At 35.7% G+C, this 17,307-nt stretch overlaps 1 protein-coding gene across 1 annotated transcript in view; it reads left to right on the top strand.

Annotated features, from left to right (window-relative positions):
* LOC111619716 (serine/threonine-protein kinase PLK1-like) overlaps positions 1-5,126 on the top strand; it is a 39,250-nt gene extending 34,124 nt beyond the window's left edge. The window contains exons 11-12 of the mRNA XM_023361497.1: positions 4,412-4,658; positions 4,739-5,126. Of these exons, the coding sequence (XP_023217265.1) occupies positions 4,412-4,658; positions 4,739-4,957 (466 nt within the window). The 3' untranslated portion in view covers positions 4,958-5,126. The remainder of the gene's footprint in view (positions 1-4,411; positions 4,659-4,738) is intronic.
* The last annotated feature ends 12,181 nt before the right edge of the window (positions 5,127-17,307 follow it).

The following is a 17,307-nucleotide window of genomic DNA, read 5'->3' as shown; positions in this document are numbered from 1 at the left end:
CCCAGAATAATCAACATCAGGACAAAGGATCACCGGTTAGGAGGAGCTCTAGAACACGGACACTACCTGCACATCTCTGAGACTTCATTTTACGAGGGCTGTTTGGAAAGTTTGCGGCCTTGCCTATATGCGGCGCTGCGATCAATTTAATTTTTGGCGGGAATAATTCCGCCTTCTTTGCTAAAGATATGATACCAATTTCCACTTGATTTGTCAAAAAGTTTTGCCACGACAGCTTAGCAGATAGTCAGTGTGCACATGCTTTGTCAAAAATGGAGAAGANTATATGCGGCGCTGCGATCAATTTAATTTTTGGCGGGAATAATTCCGCCTTCTTTGCTAAAGATATGATACCAATTTCCACTTGATTTGTCAAAAAGTTTTGCCACGACAGCTTAGCAGATAGTCAGTGTGCACATGCTTTGTCAAAAATGGAGAAGATGGAGACTCGTGCGGTCATGAAAAAACCTGACGAAAAAAGGATTGACCGCATCTCAAATCAAAGCTGAATGGATGAAGTTTTAGGAGAGTCTGCTCCTTCGTACACCACTGTGAAAAAATGGACAGCCCTTTTTAACTCTGGCAGAGAAAGTGTGGAAGATGACCCTCGCAGCGGACGGCCGTCAACTGCTGTCATTGAAGAAAACATCCACAAAGTTCACGATTTGGTATTAGCAGATTGCCGTTTGAAAACGCGTGAGATAGCTGAGACAACAGGCATCTCTGTCGACCGAGTGCACCACATCCTAACCGAAGATTTGGGTATGACGAAGGTCTCAGCAAGGTGGGTGCCGCATCTGCTGACCGCCGAGCAAAAACGTGTTCGCACTTTGATGTCAAAGGAGTGTTTGGACTTCTACCAGAAAAACCCACAGGATTTCTTGCGTCGGTTTGTGACTACTGACGAAACGTGGATCCATTACTACACTCCTGAAACAAAAGAACAGTCGAAGCAATGGAAACACCACAGTTCGCCACCACCAAAGAAGGCAAAGACAGTTCCATCAGCGGGTAAAGTGATGGCCTCGGTTTTTTGGGATGCTAAAGGCATCATCTTTATTGACTACCTAGAAAGAGGAAAGACCATTAATGCTGTCTATTACTGTGAACTTTTGGAAAAACTGAAGAAAGAAATCGAAGAAAAGAGGCCACACTTGAAGAAGAAAAAAGTTCTGTTCCACCACGATAATGCACCTGCACATTCCGCCAGAATCACTGAACAAAAGATAAACGAACTTCGCTTCCAATTAGTTCCACATCCACCGTACTCACCTGATTTGGCCCCCAGTGACTTCCACCTTTTTCCAAACCTAAAAAAATTCTTGGCTGGAAAGAGATTCCACTCAAATGACGAAGTCATCTCTGAAATGAACGAGTATTTTGCACACCTTGACAAATCGACATATTGTGATGGCATAAAAAAGCTAGAACATTGCTGGAATAAGTGCATTGCTAACAGAGGAGATTACATTGAAAAATAAAAAAAGTTTTAACATTATTTTGTTTGTTTTTCTATGTGAGGCCGCGAACTTTCTGAACAGCCTTCGTAGAGGGGAAAGATCTGTTGTAACTTGATGTGAGTGTCAGGTCAAAGGTGGAAAATACTACATACTTTTCGAATGTCTGAGGGAGTTCTTGTGTAGTCATCACCCCCAGTCAGTTGTATCCGAGAGTGAATAAAGCTAATTGTTAATTAACTACGTGTTTTTATGTGAAACAGTGTTGGAAAAAAAATTGATATAAAATATGTTATCCAATTGAAAAAGTGCCAGTAAGGCCAAAACGCATTTTGGAAAGGTTGATTAATTTAAATATGCCACGGGTATAATAAGCTTGTTCATTAGTCCTAAATAACTGTTTTTGTAATTGGACCGTTTATTTTGAAAGTGGTGTAAGTCCATTTTTGGAAAAAATTGAGAAAACACATAATATACATACAATTTAGTGTGAACTTTTTATTTATAAACAATTCACACTTAACATTTTAAAATAACCATAAGCTTTGATCAATTGAAAATTTATCGATAAATGACATTGCATAACCATTGATTTTGAAAGTGGTATAAGTCCATTTTCTACAGTCTAAGCACTTGGGCTATCCATAAATTACATGTGCATTTTTCTTGAAATGTTTACTTATCCCTCTTGTTTCAGTTTGTCAAAGTTTTTGTAACCCCTTTCCCTCTATGGATGTCCAACATAACTCTATCCCTGTTAAAACCTTCATCACTTTATGAATGATAGATACCATAAGTAGAAATGAAACATACAAGAAACTTTGAAATAAATATAATAAAATGCATATTGTATAAAATTTAATGAAATAAATGGATGTCCGCTAATACTCAACCCTCCTTGTCCAACTTGTCTTAACCCCTCCCTCCCTTTCAGTGTGGACATCATTTAAAAACAGCCCCTTACAACAGAGGAGTAAAACTATAAATATTACCAACAAATGTACAATTTGATAGACTAGAAAAAAATCCATGTAATGAATCTAAATGAAAAGCAGTGTCTAATGGTAAGCTCATAATAATGATAAATTTATCATAAAATAGTTTAACAATAAGTAAATATTTTTAATGTTCAGAATAAACAATACTATTTTATTTTTTGTTATTATATATGAACAAAATCAGAATAAAACGCAATGTGTTTCAAGTGACATTGAGTTTTACATAATAGAAATTTAATGAATTTTACAGTTTAGTAATTATGAAAGTGGTGTAAGTCCATTTATGGCCCAGAAAGAATATATTAGTTTGGATAAATTCACATAGAAGTCTTTATGCAATCAACTTACATATTTCTAAAGTCATAGAAACATTGTCAAACTTAGTACACTTTGTTTATATTTTTGAATCAACTAAAATGCAAATGTTTAAATATCTCGAAAGAAGAAAAAATGGACTTACACCACTTTCAAAATAAACGGTCCAATTAATAAAGGCAAGACGATTTATTATATATTTGTAAATCTTTAATACAAGTCATTTGAATAAACAGAATGGGAAAATAGATAATTATGAATGTTGACTTTTTCAGTTTTACTATCATGTATTTAACATGGAATATATTGCAATAATGTCAAATTCAACTGTGAAGGTTTTTTGAAAATCTCTACATTGTTTTTGTGGGTTCTGTCAAAATGGGGGAAAATTCTGTGGGTGTATGTTGATGTCTGTCATTTTAATATCTCAGGATAGGATACAGATTAAGAAGCAAAAGTTTGCATGGTAACTTGTATATACGGAGCATTGATGTTATATAATTTTGGTTGTTAAAGATCAAGGATGGGATAGATAGGTCATATCTCAAGTGGAGTCAAGATTTAATGAAATTATTATTTGTTGGTATTTACAACTTTCTTTTTGTGAAACTATTCTCTACCCTCAAAATTAAGCCTTTTGCCCGTTTCTATTATTATTATTATGTTCGGTTTAGTCAGGTTACTCGGTTCACACTGGTGGCCGTGTACTATACCGGACCAGAGTCAAGTCATAGCAACCAAAAACAAAAATTAAATAAGTGTGTCAGTGTCTGTATTCAGGAATTTCCTAACAATGTGGCATGTATTCAATATAGTGGCCTTCTGTAGTGTGATGTATGTATTTCTACTCAATTGTAATGTTCCCAGGCTTTTGTGTAGTGTGTGTANGTTAACTATGTCAACCAGGCCACGTCCGCCATCTTTACATGGAAGGGTTAATCTTTCTATAGCGGATTTAGGATGATGATGTTTATGCTTAGTAATTATTATTATTATAAGTTATTTTCTAATGAAAGTTTGTAACAGATGGCACCACATACAATTTTAACTTTATGCTAATATAGCTTTTTCTTAAATATAAATATTTTTCACTGGAGAAGTATGCAACTTCCTGTTTTGATATTGTGATAAGAAAAATGTGAATATTACTGCACTCTTAAAATCATTTTTAATGTTCTAAAATGTTCATTTGAACTTATTTTTAGAAAATGAATAATAGCTAAACAATCATTAATGAATATGTAACTATAATTTAAGGAGACAAAACATGGAGACTAAATAATTTATATTCTTTAAAATTTGATGTTATACTCACCACAAATTAAGTATAATTAGAGTTTTATGATGCTATAAGTGGTGCTTAAAAATAGTTTTAGAAGATTTAAACTATTTTTGAAGTTTCAATAGATAGTAGTTTGATGAAAAACACATATTGTAAGATTATTCATCATTAGAGATTGATAATTAGAAGAAAGCAAGCAAAATGAGTATCTATCAAAATTGTTCAGAAAGAATTGGAATATTGCTTGAATGTGAACAAAATGCACTATAATTGATGCTAATACTGTTTGTACAATTTTATTTACTGAAACTTGTAAAAATCTTATAAATTTTAAATATTTATAATTATTCTGTTTCTAGAAATTTTCATTATATTGAAAGGAATGGCAATGAGTATTTCTACACACTTCAAGATTATCCTCAAACTATTTCTAAAAAAGTAACACTGCTGAAATATTTTCAAAATTACATGAACGAACATCTATTAAAGGCTGGTGAAAGCATTGTACCACGCGAAGGTGACGAGATTTCTCGTCTTCCGCATCTACGTGCCTGGTTTAGAACAAAAAGTGCAATTGTTCTCCATCTAGCAAATGGAACACTTCAGGTATTATTAATACATATTGTAGTGTTTTTAATTTAAAAACTATTCAATGCATTAATTTTAACAATTATAAATTTTTTTAGATCAATTTCTTCGACGATCACACCAAGATCATCTTATGCCCATTGATGGGTGCTGTGTCTTATATAGATGGAAAAAGAGATTTCAAAACTTATCGTCTCAACTTAATTACAAAGTATGGATGCACGCGTGAATTGGCATCTAGGTTACGATATGCCAAAACAATAACAGAGAGGTTGATGGCGACTAAATCAGGATCTGTCAAGGGAAGGCCGTTGTAATTTTTTTTAAATCCAGTTTTTCTTTTGAGTCTTGTTTGGTGACGCTGTAACCAATTTTATATTGTAGTATTTCAGAAGGAAAATTCAATGTATTTGTCTCTGAATTGTTTAAAAAATTTGAAGAAACACTTTTGTTACAGAAGTATTTATTTTTCATGCATTTTGGTAAATCAATACATTTTTTTGGGCATTATATTTTCATTGTCTAACACACAGATTTCCATTCTAAGTGATTTTAGTCATATATACAAATGGAAACTTTTTAATAAAAATTGTAAATAATCATGTAATTTAATTACTTTTGCTTTCTGTGTTGATACTGATTTATAAATATTTTAGTCACAGTTCTTAAATGGAATTTTCTTACGTCCAAGGTAAATAATTCACATGAATAATAATTCCAAACAAAAAGTAGAGCAAAAAATAAGCAAATATCAGTTTTGTTCTTGGATCGTGCCAAGTGATGTAGTTGTTGGGTACTGAAATTAATTGAGAGAATTTTACAGAGAACTCTGATTTACCCACAACCGGGTGGTCCTTTGATATCTCTTTGCTGACGGTTCTAGCTGCAACCCAGTAAAGAACTGGACTGGATGAGGCCAACAGTCTGGCGATTACCTATAAATGTATATGAAAATTGAAATATTTATCTTGTTGTATTGATATAATTAATTTCAACTACATGCAAACTTGTTTTTTTTTTTTTTTTAATGTATTAAGTTTATTATAGACAAAATTATTACTGTTAAGATGATTATCAGTTTTTCAAATGGTTTTGTAATTTGTCTCCCTTAGGAATTAGTTTTTTCATGAAAAATTGTATTTTAGAAGACATTCTTTTTAAATAAATATCATAAATTTAAAAATTGTCGTGGTTCTTTCTTAAAATTTTGACAACTCTTTACTAAAATTTAACACATTAAACAAATGTGTAAATTGTACAGCAAATATCATCATATATTAATTACAAGGAAATAAAAAGTTAAGAAGAAATATTTGAGACCCCTTGGTTTGTAAACCAATGTGCTCTTAAGTGTAATGTGAACCGTCAGGGACAGTCGCACCTCCCTTTCCGGCCACTTGTCAAGATGGCTATACTATGATTTCTGGTCCTGAGAGTCAGGACTTCTGCTCTATGTTGGTCGAGTGGCGGGAGAGTAATCGGTGTTGACGATAAGGCGTGGGCAGTATATGTGTAAAGGAGTATACCATTTAACAAATAAAAACAAGTTTATTTCCACTAGACAAGATCGACTAATCTTGACGTTAAAATGCCTAAAGGCTCAAGAGAGTTTATATGGGTTTTCATACCTCTTTGTAGGTTTTGACAAAGATTCGAGTTCATTAATGGCACAAAAATATCCAACAAGTGGATTTTTAGGGTAATCCAAATTGGCACATGTATGAAAGTTCGCGACGGATGGTATCGATGTTGGAGCTTCGGAATTCACGGCGGGTTCGGCGATTCAACTCAAGGTATTCGATGATGTCAGTCCGGCTTTTGTTAAGAGAGTCCCCCAAGAGGGGTAGAAAGCATCTTTTATAGCTTTTTGCTGGGGAAATCGGTCACATGATTGGTTGTTATAGGAGATAAAGGTTATAGGTGTTCCTGGGACCCAAAACAAATGACGAAATTTGGATGCTAACTATAAACTTTTGTGTAAGTCAAGCTGCACAAAAGTGTGTGGGAACAATAGAATGTTGACAGTTATGAAATGAGGGTTTCAAATGTTCCCAGCTAAGATCATTTTCTTTTCCAATCTGTTATATAACAAAAGTAGAAATAATTAATTTTTAGATTAATAAAATTCCACCATAACATCCCATTTGGCAATACTGAACAGATAGAATGAACTATCAAGGCTGGGCTCTCAGATATATACAATTCTCATCCTTTATCTGCTAGTTTTCTTCAAAGCATTCTTTGTTTGAAGGTAATGGATAAGTGAGACAGATTGTCTTTGGCTGTCTTTTTGCATCAGTTAGATTTGTGTGTCTCCATCTTTTGGTAAAATAGATAGAAGGATATCTTTGCTGATAATAGGTTAGCAACTCTTCCATGGGTTGTGTTCTATTTGTCCCATTGTGTCTTCCTATCTAAGTGTCTTGAGAATTCAAAGTTTAGATTACTCAAGACACATGTCAATGGCCTAATTCATCCCTGCATGCAAACAACACAATCTTTTATATGTCCACCAATCCTCTAACTAAACTTGGCCTTACTTTAACTGTCAATTAACAGTATCAATACATAAACTAGGCAAATTTTGACAGCAGAGCAGTTGTGGCTTAGTATTTCTAAATGATGTCAATAGAAAAGTAGTCTTGTTAATTAATAAGCTCAAATAGAAGTATGATTTTTATGGGCCAAAAAAATTTCACCTGCTCAGTGACAGATTCAAGGGGAAAACTACAGCTGCTTAAGTCCTCTCCATTGTTGAACAATTAAGCCGCATTTGACAAAAACATTTTTCTTCTTATCAGAACATCTTCAGCACAACCTTCATGCATATGTTAATGAAAGGTGTTTAAAAATATTTGAATAATTATAATTTCAGGAGAGAGCCCTTTCAGTAGGTGTAGTGAATCCTGAAATCCATCAGCTCATCAAGATGTGTGGAACAGTGACTTGTCAAGGACAACATTGTTCCTTCATACCTTGCAGAATGGTAGTGAGGGTTTGCAAATGGACAAGAAAATATGACAAAAATCACAGTGGGTGTTCAAGATTTATTTATTAATTGTTTTTGACCTGGCATATGAAAGTAAAGTAGAAGTGAAAGCAGTTGTTACTGGAAAGCTGTATTAAAGGACAAACTTTTTCTTGTTACATATTGTGATAAATGCCCAATCATGCTATTTTTCAAAAAATATCCTATTGCTTGCAGATAATATCCTATTTATTTGCAAAAAATATCCTATTGCTTGCATCCTGCAATTTTTCATTTCTGCCATAAAATCCATTTATTACTGGTTTTGTAAAGCTAGTTTTTGATAATTTTCAATTTTAGTACATCGCAATTCACTGATGCACCATTTGATGCATACCGGAATGTATCTCATGCTTTTATATGCAAAGTACAGTGCAAAAATAAGTGATTTCTATGTAAATAAGAACTTGTTCTTATTTACATAGAAATCACCTATTTTTGCACTGTGTTCATAGTTCATAGGCCATAAGTGCACTGTGTTTTTGCATAGAAATCACTTATTTTTGCACTGTGTAATGTGTTTGTGTAAATAAGAACTTGTTCTTATTTACACAAACACATTACAGTAGAGCATCGATTATCCAACCCCCAATCAACCGTCACATCGGTTAACCGACCGCGTTCTAGTTGGCAAATTCAAATGTCTGCTAGTGATGTGGTGCTACAATATTTGGCTATGTCTTGGCTACTTTAATAGTATTTTTATGTGTTTTAGCTGGCAACATTGGCTCGACGATGAAAGGGAGCCAGTATTTAAACGAGGCTTAATTTTCTAATTTTTAACGATACAATAGCGACGATTATTATTTTTAAAAAATATTTGTTAGGCTTAACATCGATGAAAATTCAACGTGAAGTAGATTAATAGCGATATACTAATTACATGGGATATACTAATATACTATAGTAATAATGTATTTTTTCATATTTTTCGGTTATCCGACCAACCCCAGTCCCCAATTGAGTCGGATAATCGATGCTCTACTGTATTTGTAAATGATTATTGTCTTTATAATGCATTACCTTCAACTTAATTTTGATATCATGTTATATATATGTTACCGCTAAAGCTCGAAAGCTATTAGCTAGGTAATGTGTACATTACCTAGCTAATCTCCAGATTAACTAGGGTAATCAGTGAATGTGTGGAATTAAGAGTTTTCCGCATTTTACCTAGGTAATCTGCACATTAACAGCTTCCATATCATTAACCCCTTCATTCCCGATCAACTTTTAATTAATTATAATTAAACATAAAAAATACTTAAAACTGAAAAAACAAAAGAAATGCGTTAATTTTGAAGAAAAAGCTTCAAATTTTATTTTCCTTTGTTTCCTCTTTTNGCTTAAGCTTGTGTTCGTCGCGGAGCAGCGCACCAAACGGCGGCCGCGATTTCTGATGTTATTTTTATGCGAAAAATTCGTTGAACTTTGGAGACATCATTAATATAAATAATTTTAATCGCCGTTGAATACGAAATGTTTCTTTCACAAGAAATGTATAAAATTACAGTACTGTATTAGACTTACGGTACCGAATTTACATACTGTACAGACGATAGTAAACTCAACTTACCCGCCTAAACTCTCCGTAGCGGGGCGCTGGACGGCGGAAAATAGTTCGGCTGCTCGTCCGCGATGACGTTTTACCGCGTTTTACGAGTTCCTTTTAGCGTCTTTATACGAATACCGTCGCAATTTTTTCGCCGCGTTATAGGAATCTACGTTATAGGAACCCGCGTTGTAGGGGAGTCTACTGTATAGCACACACGTCCATTTATATATATATAGATTTATTCTAATTACACATTCAAATTTAATGAAAGTAATACAGAATTCTTTCAGAAATCCAAACTATTATATGGGATTTTTTGAGCATGATAACATATTAACAATTAATAGGCTAATTTAATGATTAAAAATTTAAATTAACATTTTGAAGGAAAAGAAACAAAAGGACTTGATATACAGTATATACAATAATTTTTATTCATTTTTGCTTTCAAGTTCTGTACCTTTTAACTAGAAATAATCTGAAAAACTAACATTTTCCAAAAAACTTTTGTTGTTTATTATTAAATACAGTACTGCCTATACTATTTGCATTAAGTTTAATTAACTTATCAAACAACTCATAATCATTTTGATATATGTATATATAAAAAAATTTTATTCATACAAAAAATAATTATTTTACAAAAGTTTTATTTGAATTTTATGATGTTTTATTTATGAATTATGAATATCAAAGTCTGTAATTATACACAAATTTCAATAAGAAATTAATAACTACATATTTCGCATTCATTGAAAGCTTGTATTATTGTATTCTTAACAGTTGTCTCTCTTTGAACAGTCCAATCCCCAGAATCATCTCCATTACATTCATCAGACTGAATAACCATATCTAAAACAAGTGAATCATCCTTACATAATACAGTTATATTGTGGAGAACACCAGTAGCAACAATAATAATAAGTGATAAATAATAATAAGACCAAACCTTAGACAAGGAAATCTACTCTTCCATATTCCAAATAGTCTCTCTACTGTGTTTCTAGATTTAATATGAACAGCATTATATTTTAATTCTGCATTTGTTGTTGAGTTTAAAAGTGGTGTCATCAAATATGGTTTGCAAGGATAGCCACCATCTCCTAGAAGATGGACTCTATTCTCAAATTTCAGACATAATTCTGAATTATTAAATATTGTAGAATTGTACTGATCCAGCCCACCTTGCTACTAAGTTTCTTATTAATAAATTAGCATCACTGACTACCTAAAAATATTAATTGAATGAAAGATGTAATATTTATTAAAAATATAAATACATTCATGTAAACCAGGGGTGTCCAACCCGCGGCCCGCGGGCCGCATGTGGCCCAAGGCAAGTTTCAATGCGGCCCAATAAACGTGTAAACAAAACCGACAAATGTTTTAATTTTTTTATTATTTATTTATTTCAACGGCATAAACTCAAAAAAGTTTAACAAAGCCGTAAACCTTTATTCATACTTTATTTTTGAGTGGAAAGAAAATATTTTCAAATACTTGGAGATGTGTGAATGCGGAAGGATTACTAAATAAAGCTGGAGTTGTGACTCAAAGGATTAAAGACCCAAATTTGGGGAAAGGAAGGAAAAATGAGAAAGGACAAAAGATGTAGTAATGAGAAACGTTAAATAGATCTTCTGTTAAGCAAATATGGAGCCGTAATTTTTCAACCTTTTTCACTTCTTTATCTTTTGNAATTTTTGCAAAAATTTGTTGACCTAAAATACATTCCAAAAATTGAAAATAAAAAGTTTGTCAAAAGTGGCCTTAACGACCGAGTTTTTCGTAACACTATGTAAACTTGATGAATTTACTCGTCAATGGAAATTAAGGGGTTTTAAAGTTCAAAAGTTTGTTTCTCTCATTTCCTTTCCCTCCTCCTTCCCTCTCTCCCCCCACTTTTAATTTGGTTTTCGCCTGCGTCTTGTCGTCGCCAGTTGTTTTTATTTCTCATAATTTGCGTCGGCTGCCAGTGCATCACATAGCTAATTCTGTTTTCAAATTCATTTCTGCTTGACGCATGAATTTGTGACAGGATTTTTTTAAAGCAGATAAATTTAACTCCTAGTATGCAAGCAAGCACCGAATTGGTGAGTAAAATGCAGAAAAGATTCTTCGCAAACCTCTTTAGCAAAGATTCAAAATATAATATATAGTGTTTTAATTAATGACAAAACGAAAGTAACGATTCCATAATTGAAGATGTAAAGTGAATAAAAGTTTTCAAGAAGAAAGAATCATCTCGAGATTATCGAATAATTCAAAGGTATGATGTGTTGACTGTACAAGGCTGTGAAAAACTCATTGAGCCGTTGTCAGATGCACGAGAAGTGTGAAAAAGTTTGTCCATGCCGAAGAATTGTTTGATATATTGTATTCGACTCATTTGTCAATTGGCCACGGTGGAAGAGACAGAATGATCAAGCAATTAAAACCATTTTATAAAAACATAATGCAAGCCCAAATAAAAATGTTTTTGGATTTATGCGAACCTTGTCAACAAAAACAAAGTAGTGTGAAAAAAGGGCTTGTTGTAAAGCCGATTATTTCATCGCATTTCAATAGCAGATGCCAGGTAGATCTCATCGATTACCATTCTCAACCAGATGGAAAGTTTAAGTTTCTTCTCGTATACCAAGATCACTTAAGAAAATTTGTTATTAAAGCTGCTCACATCAAAACGGGCGGATGAAGTAGCCTATAACATGCTTGATATTTTTCTCCTTTTTGGCGCTCCAAGTATTTTGCATTGTGATAACGGACATGAATTTTGTAATAAAATCTTAGAATGTGTAACACAGTTGTGGCCAGAAATCAAAATGGTTAGTGGCAAACCTAGACACAGCCAAAGTCAAGGAAGTGTAGAACAAGTAAATCAAGACATTGAAAACATGCTAACTACTTGGATGACTGATAATCAAACTAACAACTGTAGTGAGGGCATACGATTTGTACAATTCATGAAGAATAGTGCCTATCATTCTGCAATTTAAAAAAGTCCATACGAAGCCATGTTTGGTTGTCCCGCAAAAGTGGAATTGTCTTCTTCTATTATACCACAAAGCGTATTACATTTGATAAATACTGAAGAATACCTTGAAAAATTAGAAGATTCACAAGAGACTGTTATTATGGGATCACAGTCAAATCTTACTCAAGATGACATTCCGTTATCCCCTACTTCTACAGAATTACCTATAGAAATACAAGAATTTATCGATAGTAATCTTAAACTGCCTTCTACACCGTTGTTTGAGAAATATTTTTCATAATTGAATACAATTATGAAAAATATTCAGTTACCCTGCACCTCCAAGGAATCACCTGCAAGTTCAAGAAGTCATCACTGAGTTACCCTCAACTTCAGCAGAATCGCCATCACAGTTTCGTACAGAGCCTGTAAAGAGCACTATACAAGACATACTCTGCATTGTTTGCTCAAAAGCAGCATCAAGTGCTCACAAGTGTAAATCGTGTGATATGTTTGATCACGTAGTTTGTGGTGAAGTAGATCCTAAAGAGGAAGGATATGGTAAAAATGTATTCTGCAACATATATAAAAAGAATATGGATCAGAAAATACAGCGTGATGAAGCCAAGAGATGTTTAGAAAAGCAAGCAAAGAAAATGTTAGCGGTTTCTAATGCAAAGCACCCAAATGTCGATGATGGTGTCACTGTGTGAATTAAAGTACCCAAAGAAGACAAAGCAAAAACTGATGCACGCTCAATTTTAGCTGTGGTTCTTAGTAAAACAGAGGACGGCTTTTATAAACTTGGTACTAAAATGGGTATCTTAAAACAATTGTATGCAAAATCTGAATTCAGTGTTTGCAAAGAGATTTTTAATGAAAGAAGATATCCCTGCTGTAGAAATATCTTTACATCAAACAATAATAAAACAATCCTTTGGTATTGGGCAGGGTTTCAGAAAATGTGACTGCAAATCTAAATGTACCATAAATAAGTGTGCTTGTCGCAAAAACCAATTGCTATGTAATTCAAAGTGTTACCAATCTTTAGATTGCACAATTTTATCATATGTTTTGCAAATTCATTTCCCTAATTGTAATAATATTTTAAACCGTTTGATTTTTGTATTACAGTTTTTTTAATTGATTGATGATTGATTCTATCAACTAAATTTGTCGATTGTTTGATTGTATCAACTTGATTCTTTAGATATCGATTATTAAATAAATAACATTATGTTAATTTAAGTGTACAGAAATGTTGCTGTTGTTCCAGCAAAGATCTTATTTTCACTTTACCGAATGCCTAATAGGTAATGTGCAGATTACCTAGATACTCTCTGCACATTACCTAGGTAATTTGAGAAATGGAATAATTTTCGCAGCTTTAACGGATCACCCTAGTTAATCTGCAGATTACCTAGGTAATTTGAGAAATGGAATAATTTTCGCAGCTTTAATGAATCACCCTAGTTAATGTGCAGATTAGCTAGGTAATGTGCACATTAACGGCTTTCGAGCTTTAGCGGTAACATATATATGATTATATTATTGTGGCCACCCTGGCAACACTTACCGTGCCCTTAGTTTTCAGTCTTTGTCTCCTGGACAGTCTGTCTGACCACGTGCACGGTACTGCCGGCACTCTGTACAGTATTTGAGCGCTTAATAAATTGTTTTATAAATTGAAATCTGCAATTATTTGATCAAGACTCCAAAGTGGTGAGCCGAACGTGATCACTAGAACTTATTTACCCAATTCTATGAGTATTTATATTATATATTTCTGTCATGAGCAAGATCGAAGACCCCGTCGAAGTAGCACGTGTATCGGTGAAAATTCCACCCTTTTGGAGAAAGAACATTAGAGTATGGTTCACACAGGTGGAATCACAATTCGCTATCTCTAATATCACGACAGAGGTTACGAAATACCATCATGTACTAGGATCGCTTGACTGTGAAATAGCCGAATTGGTCGCCGATCTAATATCCCAACTGTTGACGAGCACGCCCTACACGGATTTAAAAACGCGATTAATCGACGAGTTCGAAGAATCCGAAAGTAGGAAGGCAANATCACGACAGAAGTTACGAAATACCATCATGTACTAGGATCGCTTGACTGTGAAATAGCCGAATTGGTCGCCGATCTAATATCCCAACTGTTGACGAGCACGCCCTACACGGATTTAAAAACGCGATTAATCGACGAGTTCGAAGAATCCGAAAGTAGGAAGGCAAAAAAATTACTCCTAGAAATCGAGCTAGGAGACAAAAAGCCCTTGGCACTACTTAGAGAAATGCGGGCACTGGCCGGTACACAAGTAACGGACGAATTCCTTAGAACGCTCTTTCTACAGAGGTTGCCTAACAACGTGCGTTCAGTTTTAGTGACCAAACAAGACAGTCTCCATACCTTGGCCGCTATGGCTGACAAAATTATGGAGATAACCAGTCCTAATTCAGACATTTGTTCCACCAGTGGTGCAACCGCACACCAAACAGATCGGCTCTCTCGTTTGGAGAAAGCTGTATCAGAACTTGCCATTTCGATCCACGAGTTACGAGCACGTTCCCCATCACGCTCAGAGAGACGATGGCGCTCTCCCAGTCCAAATGTACCGGGTTATAATGTTTGTTGGTATCACTTCAAATTCAAAGCAAATGCCAGGAAGTGCACCCCACCTTGTTCTTTTAAACTTGTCATCAAGGAAGCCTCGGGAAACGACTAAGCCCCACTCTCTCTGCTACTCAGAGGGGCGGGGAGAAAACATCCAATCGCTTATTTATTTTTGATACTACCACTGGTCGCAGATTCCTGGTAGACTCTGGGGCAGACATCTCTGTCTTACCTCCCACCACCCTAGAAAAACGACATATCAGTAATCGTCAACTTTACGCAGCTAATGGCTCTGTAATACCTACATATGGGGAGCGCCTCCTTAAACTTGATATTGGACTCTGACGGACGTTTTGCTGGCCATTTACCTTAGCGGACGTACAACACCCTATTATAGGAGCAGACTTTCTAAGTCACTTTGGCATTCTTGTGGATTTAAAGAATAGGTGCTTGAGAGATAATCTCACTCACTTGGCAACCCCAGGAACTACCACCGCCACTAATCAGCAAACTGTGCTAATGGTATCACCCCAACAGAAGTATTCCAAGCTTCTTTCGGAGTTTCCCAACCTCTTGAAGGAACAACCTACATACCAACAAGTTAGTGACCATAACGTTTACCATACAATCGTCATGACAGGAGCTCCAGTCACTGCTAAGCCGAGACGACTCCCTCCTGATAAGCTTGCACAGGCAAAGCTGGAATTCCAACAGATGATAGACATGGGAATATGCAGGCTTTCCAAAAGTTGCTGGTCCAGCCCTCTACATCTTGTTCCAAAGAAGGACGGTTCATGGCGTCCTTGTGGGGACTATCGGGCCTTGAACGCTATCACAATACCAGACCGGTACCCGATACCCCACCTTCAAGATTTCAATTGCCAACTTAGAGGCAAATCAATCTTTTCTAAAATAGACCTGGTGCGGGCATTCCACCATATACCTGTGGCACCAGAGGATGTTCCAAAAACGGCTGTGATCACACCCTTTGGCTTATTTGAATTTTTAAAATTACCATTTGGACTACGCAATGCTGCCCAGTCATTTCAAAGATATATCCACAATATTTTACGTGAATTAGACTTTGTCTACTCGTACCTTGATGATCTTCTCGTCGCATCTCAGTCAGAGGAGGAGCACTTGTTTCATTTAAGAACACTGTTCACAAGGCTGCACAGACACGCCATTAACATCAACCTGTCAAAGTGTGTTTTTGGTGTGCAGGAGGTTTCTTTCCTGGGCTACAAGTCTCCCAAGCAGGAATTGTACCCCTGCCTGAGCGAGTCCAAACCATCCGAAACTTTCCACGCCCAGATACCATAGAACAGCTCAGAAAGTTTCTAGGGCTAGTCAACTTTTACAGACGTTCACTGCCCAACACGGCACGCACGCAACAAGCTCTCTTTGATTTGTGCAAAGACACCAGGAAAAGAGACAAACGTAAAGTGCAATGGACCCCAGAGTCAATTGCAGCCTTTGAACGACTCAAAGAGGAACTAGCAGGTGCTACCCTCTTGGCCCATCCCTCCACTGACCTTCCAATGATGCTGATGGTGGATGCATCAGACTTTGCTATAGGAGCAGCTCTTCAACAGAAGAATAGTTCCATTGTCGAACCTCTAGGCTTCTTTTCTAAGACACTAACCAAACCACAGGCAAACTACAGCACGTACGACCGTGAACTCTTAGCGGCATATTCAGCCGTGCGATACTTCCGCCACATCTTAGAAGGCAGGAATTTCACAATATATACCGATCATAAACCCCTAACCTACGCATTCCAGCAGCGTTCAGATAAGGCATCCCCTCGCCAACTCCGTCATTTAGACTACATAGGCCAATTTACCACAGATATCAGGTACATACCAGGGAAGGACAACGTAGCAGCAGATGTCTGCTCAAGAATCAGCTCTATTTTTCTCCCAACAGGAATACCCCTGGAAGATATTGCCGCTACACAAGCTGTGGACAAAGAGCTTGCTCAACTTCAACAGTCACAAACATGTTCACTGAAATTTGAAAAGGTTCGCCTCGAAAACGGAATTGAAGTGACATGCGATATCTCAACCGGTAAACACAGGCCTTATGTACCTGAACAGTTCCGCCGACTAGTTTTTGACTCACTACATGGTTTAGCACATCCTGGAATGAGGGGTTCAGTGGATCTGGTCAGCAAACGCTTTGTTTGGCCATCAATGAGGAAAGATGTCAGGTTGTGGGCTAAAACCTGCATCGCATGTCAGAAAGTCAAAGTAGGAAGACACACTAACAGTGCAGTGGGGACCTACAGCCAAGTCGATCGCCGTTTTTTTCACATCAACGTCGATATAGTGGGTCCCTTGCCATCTTGCCAAGGTTTTACTTATCTAGTAACAATCATAGACAGATTTTCACGTTGGCCAGAAGCCATACCGGTGGCAGACATTTCAGCTGAGACTATAGCCAATGTAATCCTTTCTACATGGATTGCACGCTTTGGCATACCAC

This window comes from Centruroides sculpturatus, unplaced genomic scaffold, assembly GCF_000671375.1.
Source record: "Centruroides sculpturatus isolate CEXI.00-Female unplaced genomic scaffold, Cexi_2.0 scaffold141, whole genome shotgun sequence".
Lineage (NCBI taxonomy): Eukaryota > Metazoa > Arthropoda > Arachnida > Scorpiones > Buthidae > Centruroides > Centruroides sculpturatus.
This window is presented reverse-complemented; position numbering and strand designations above follow the sequence as displayed.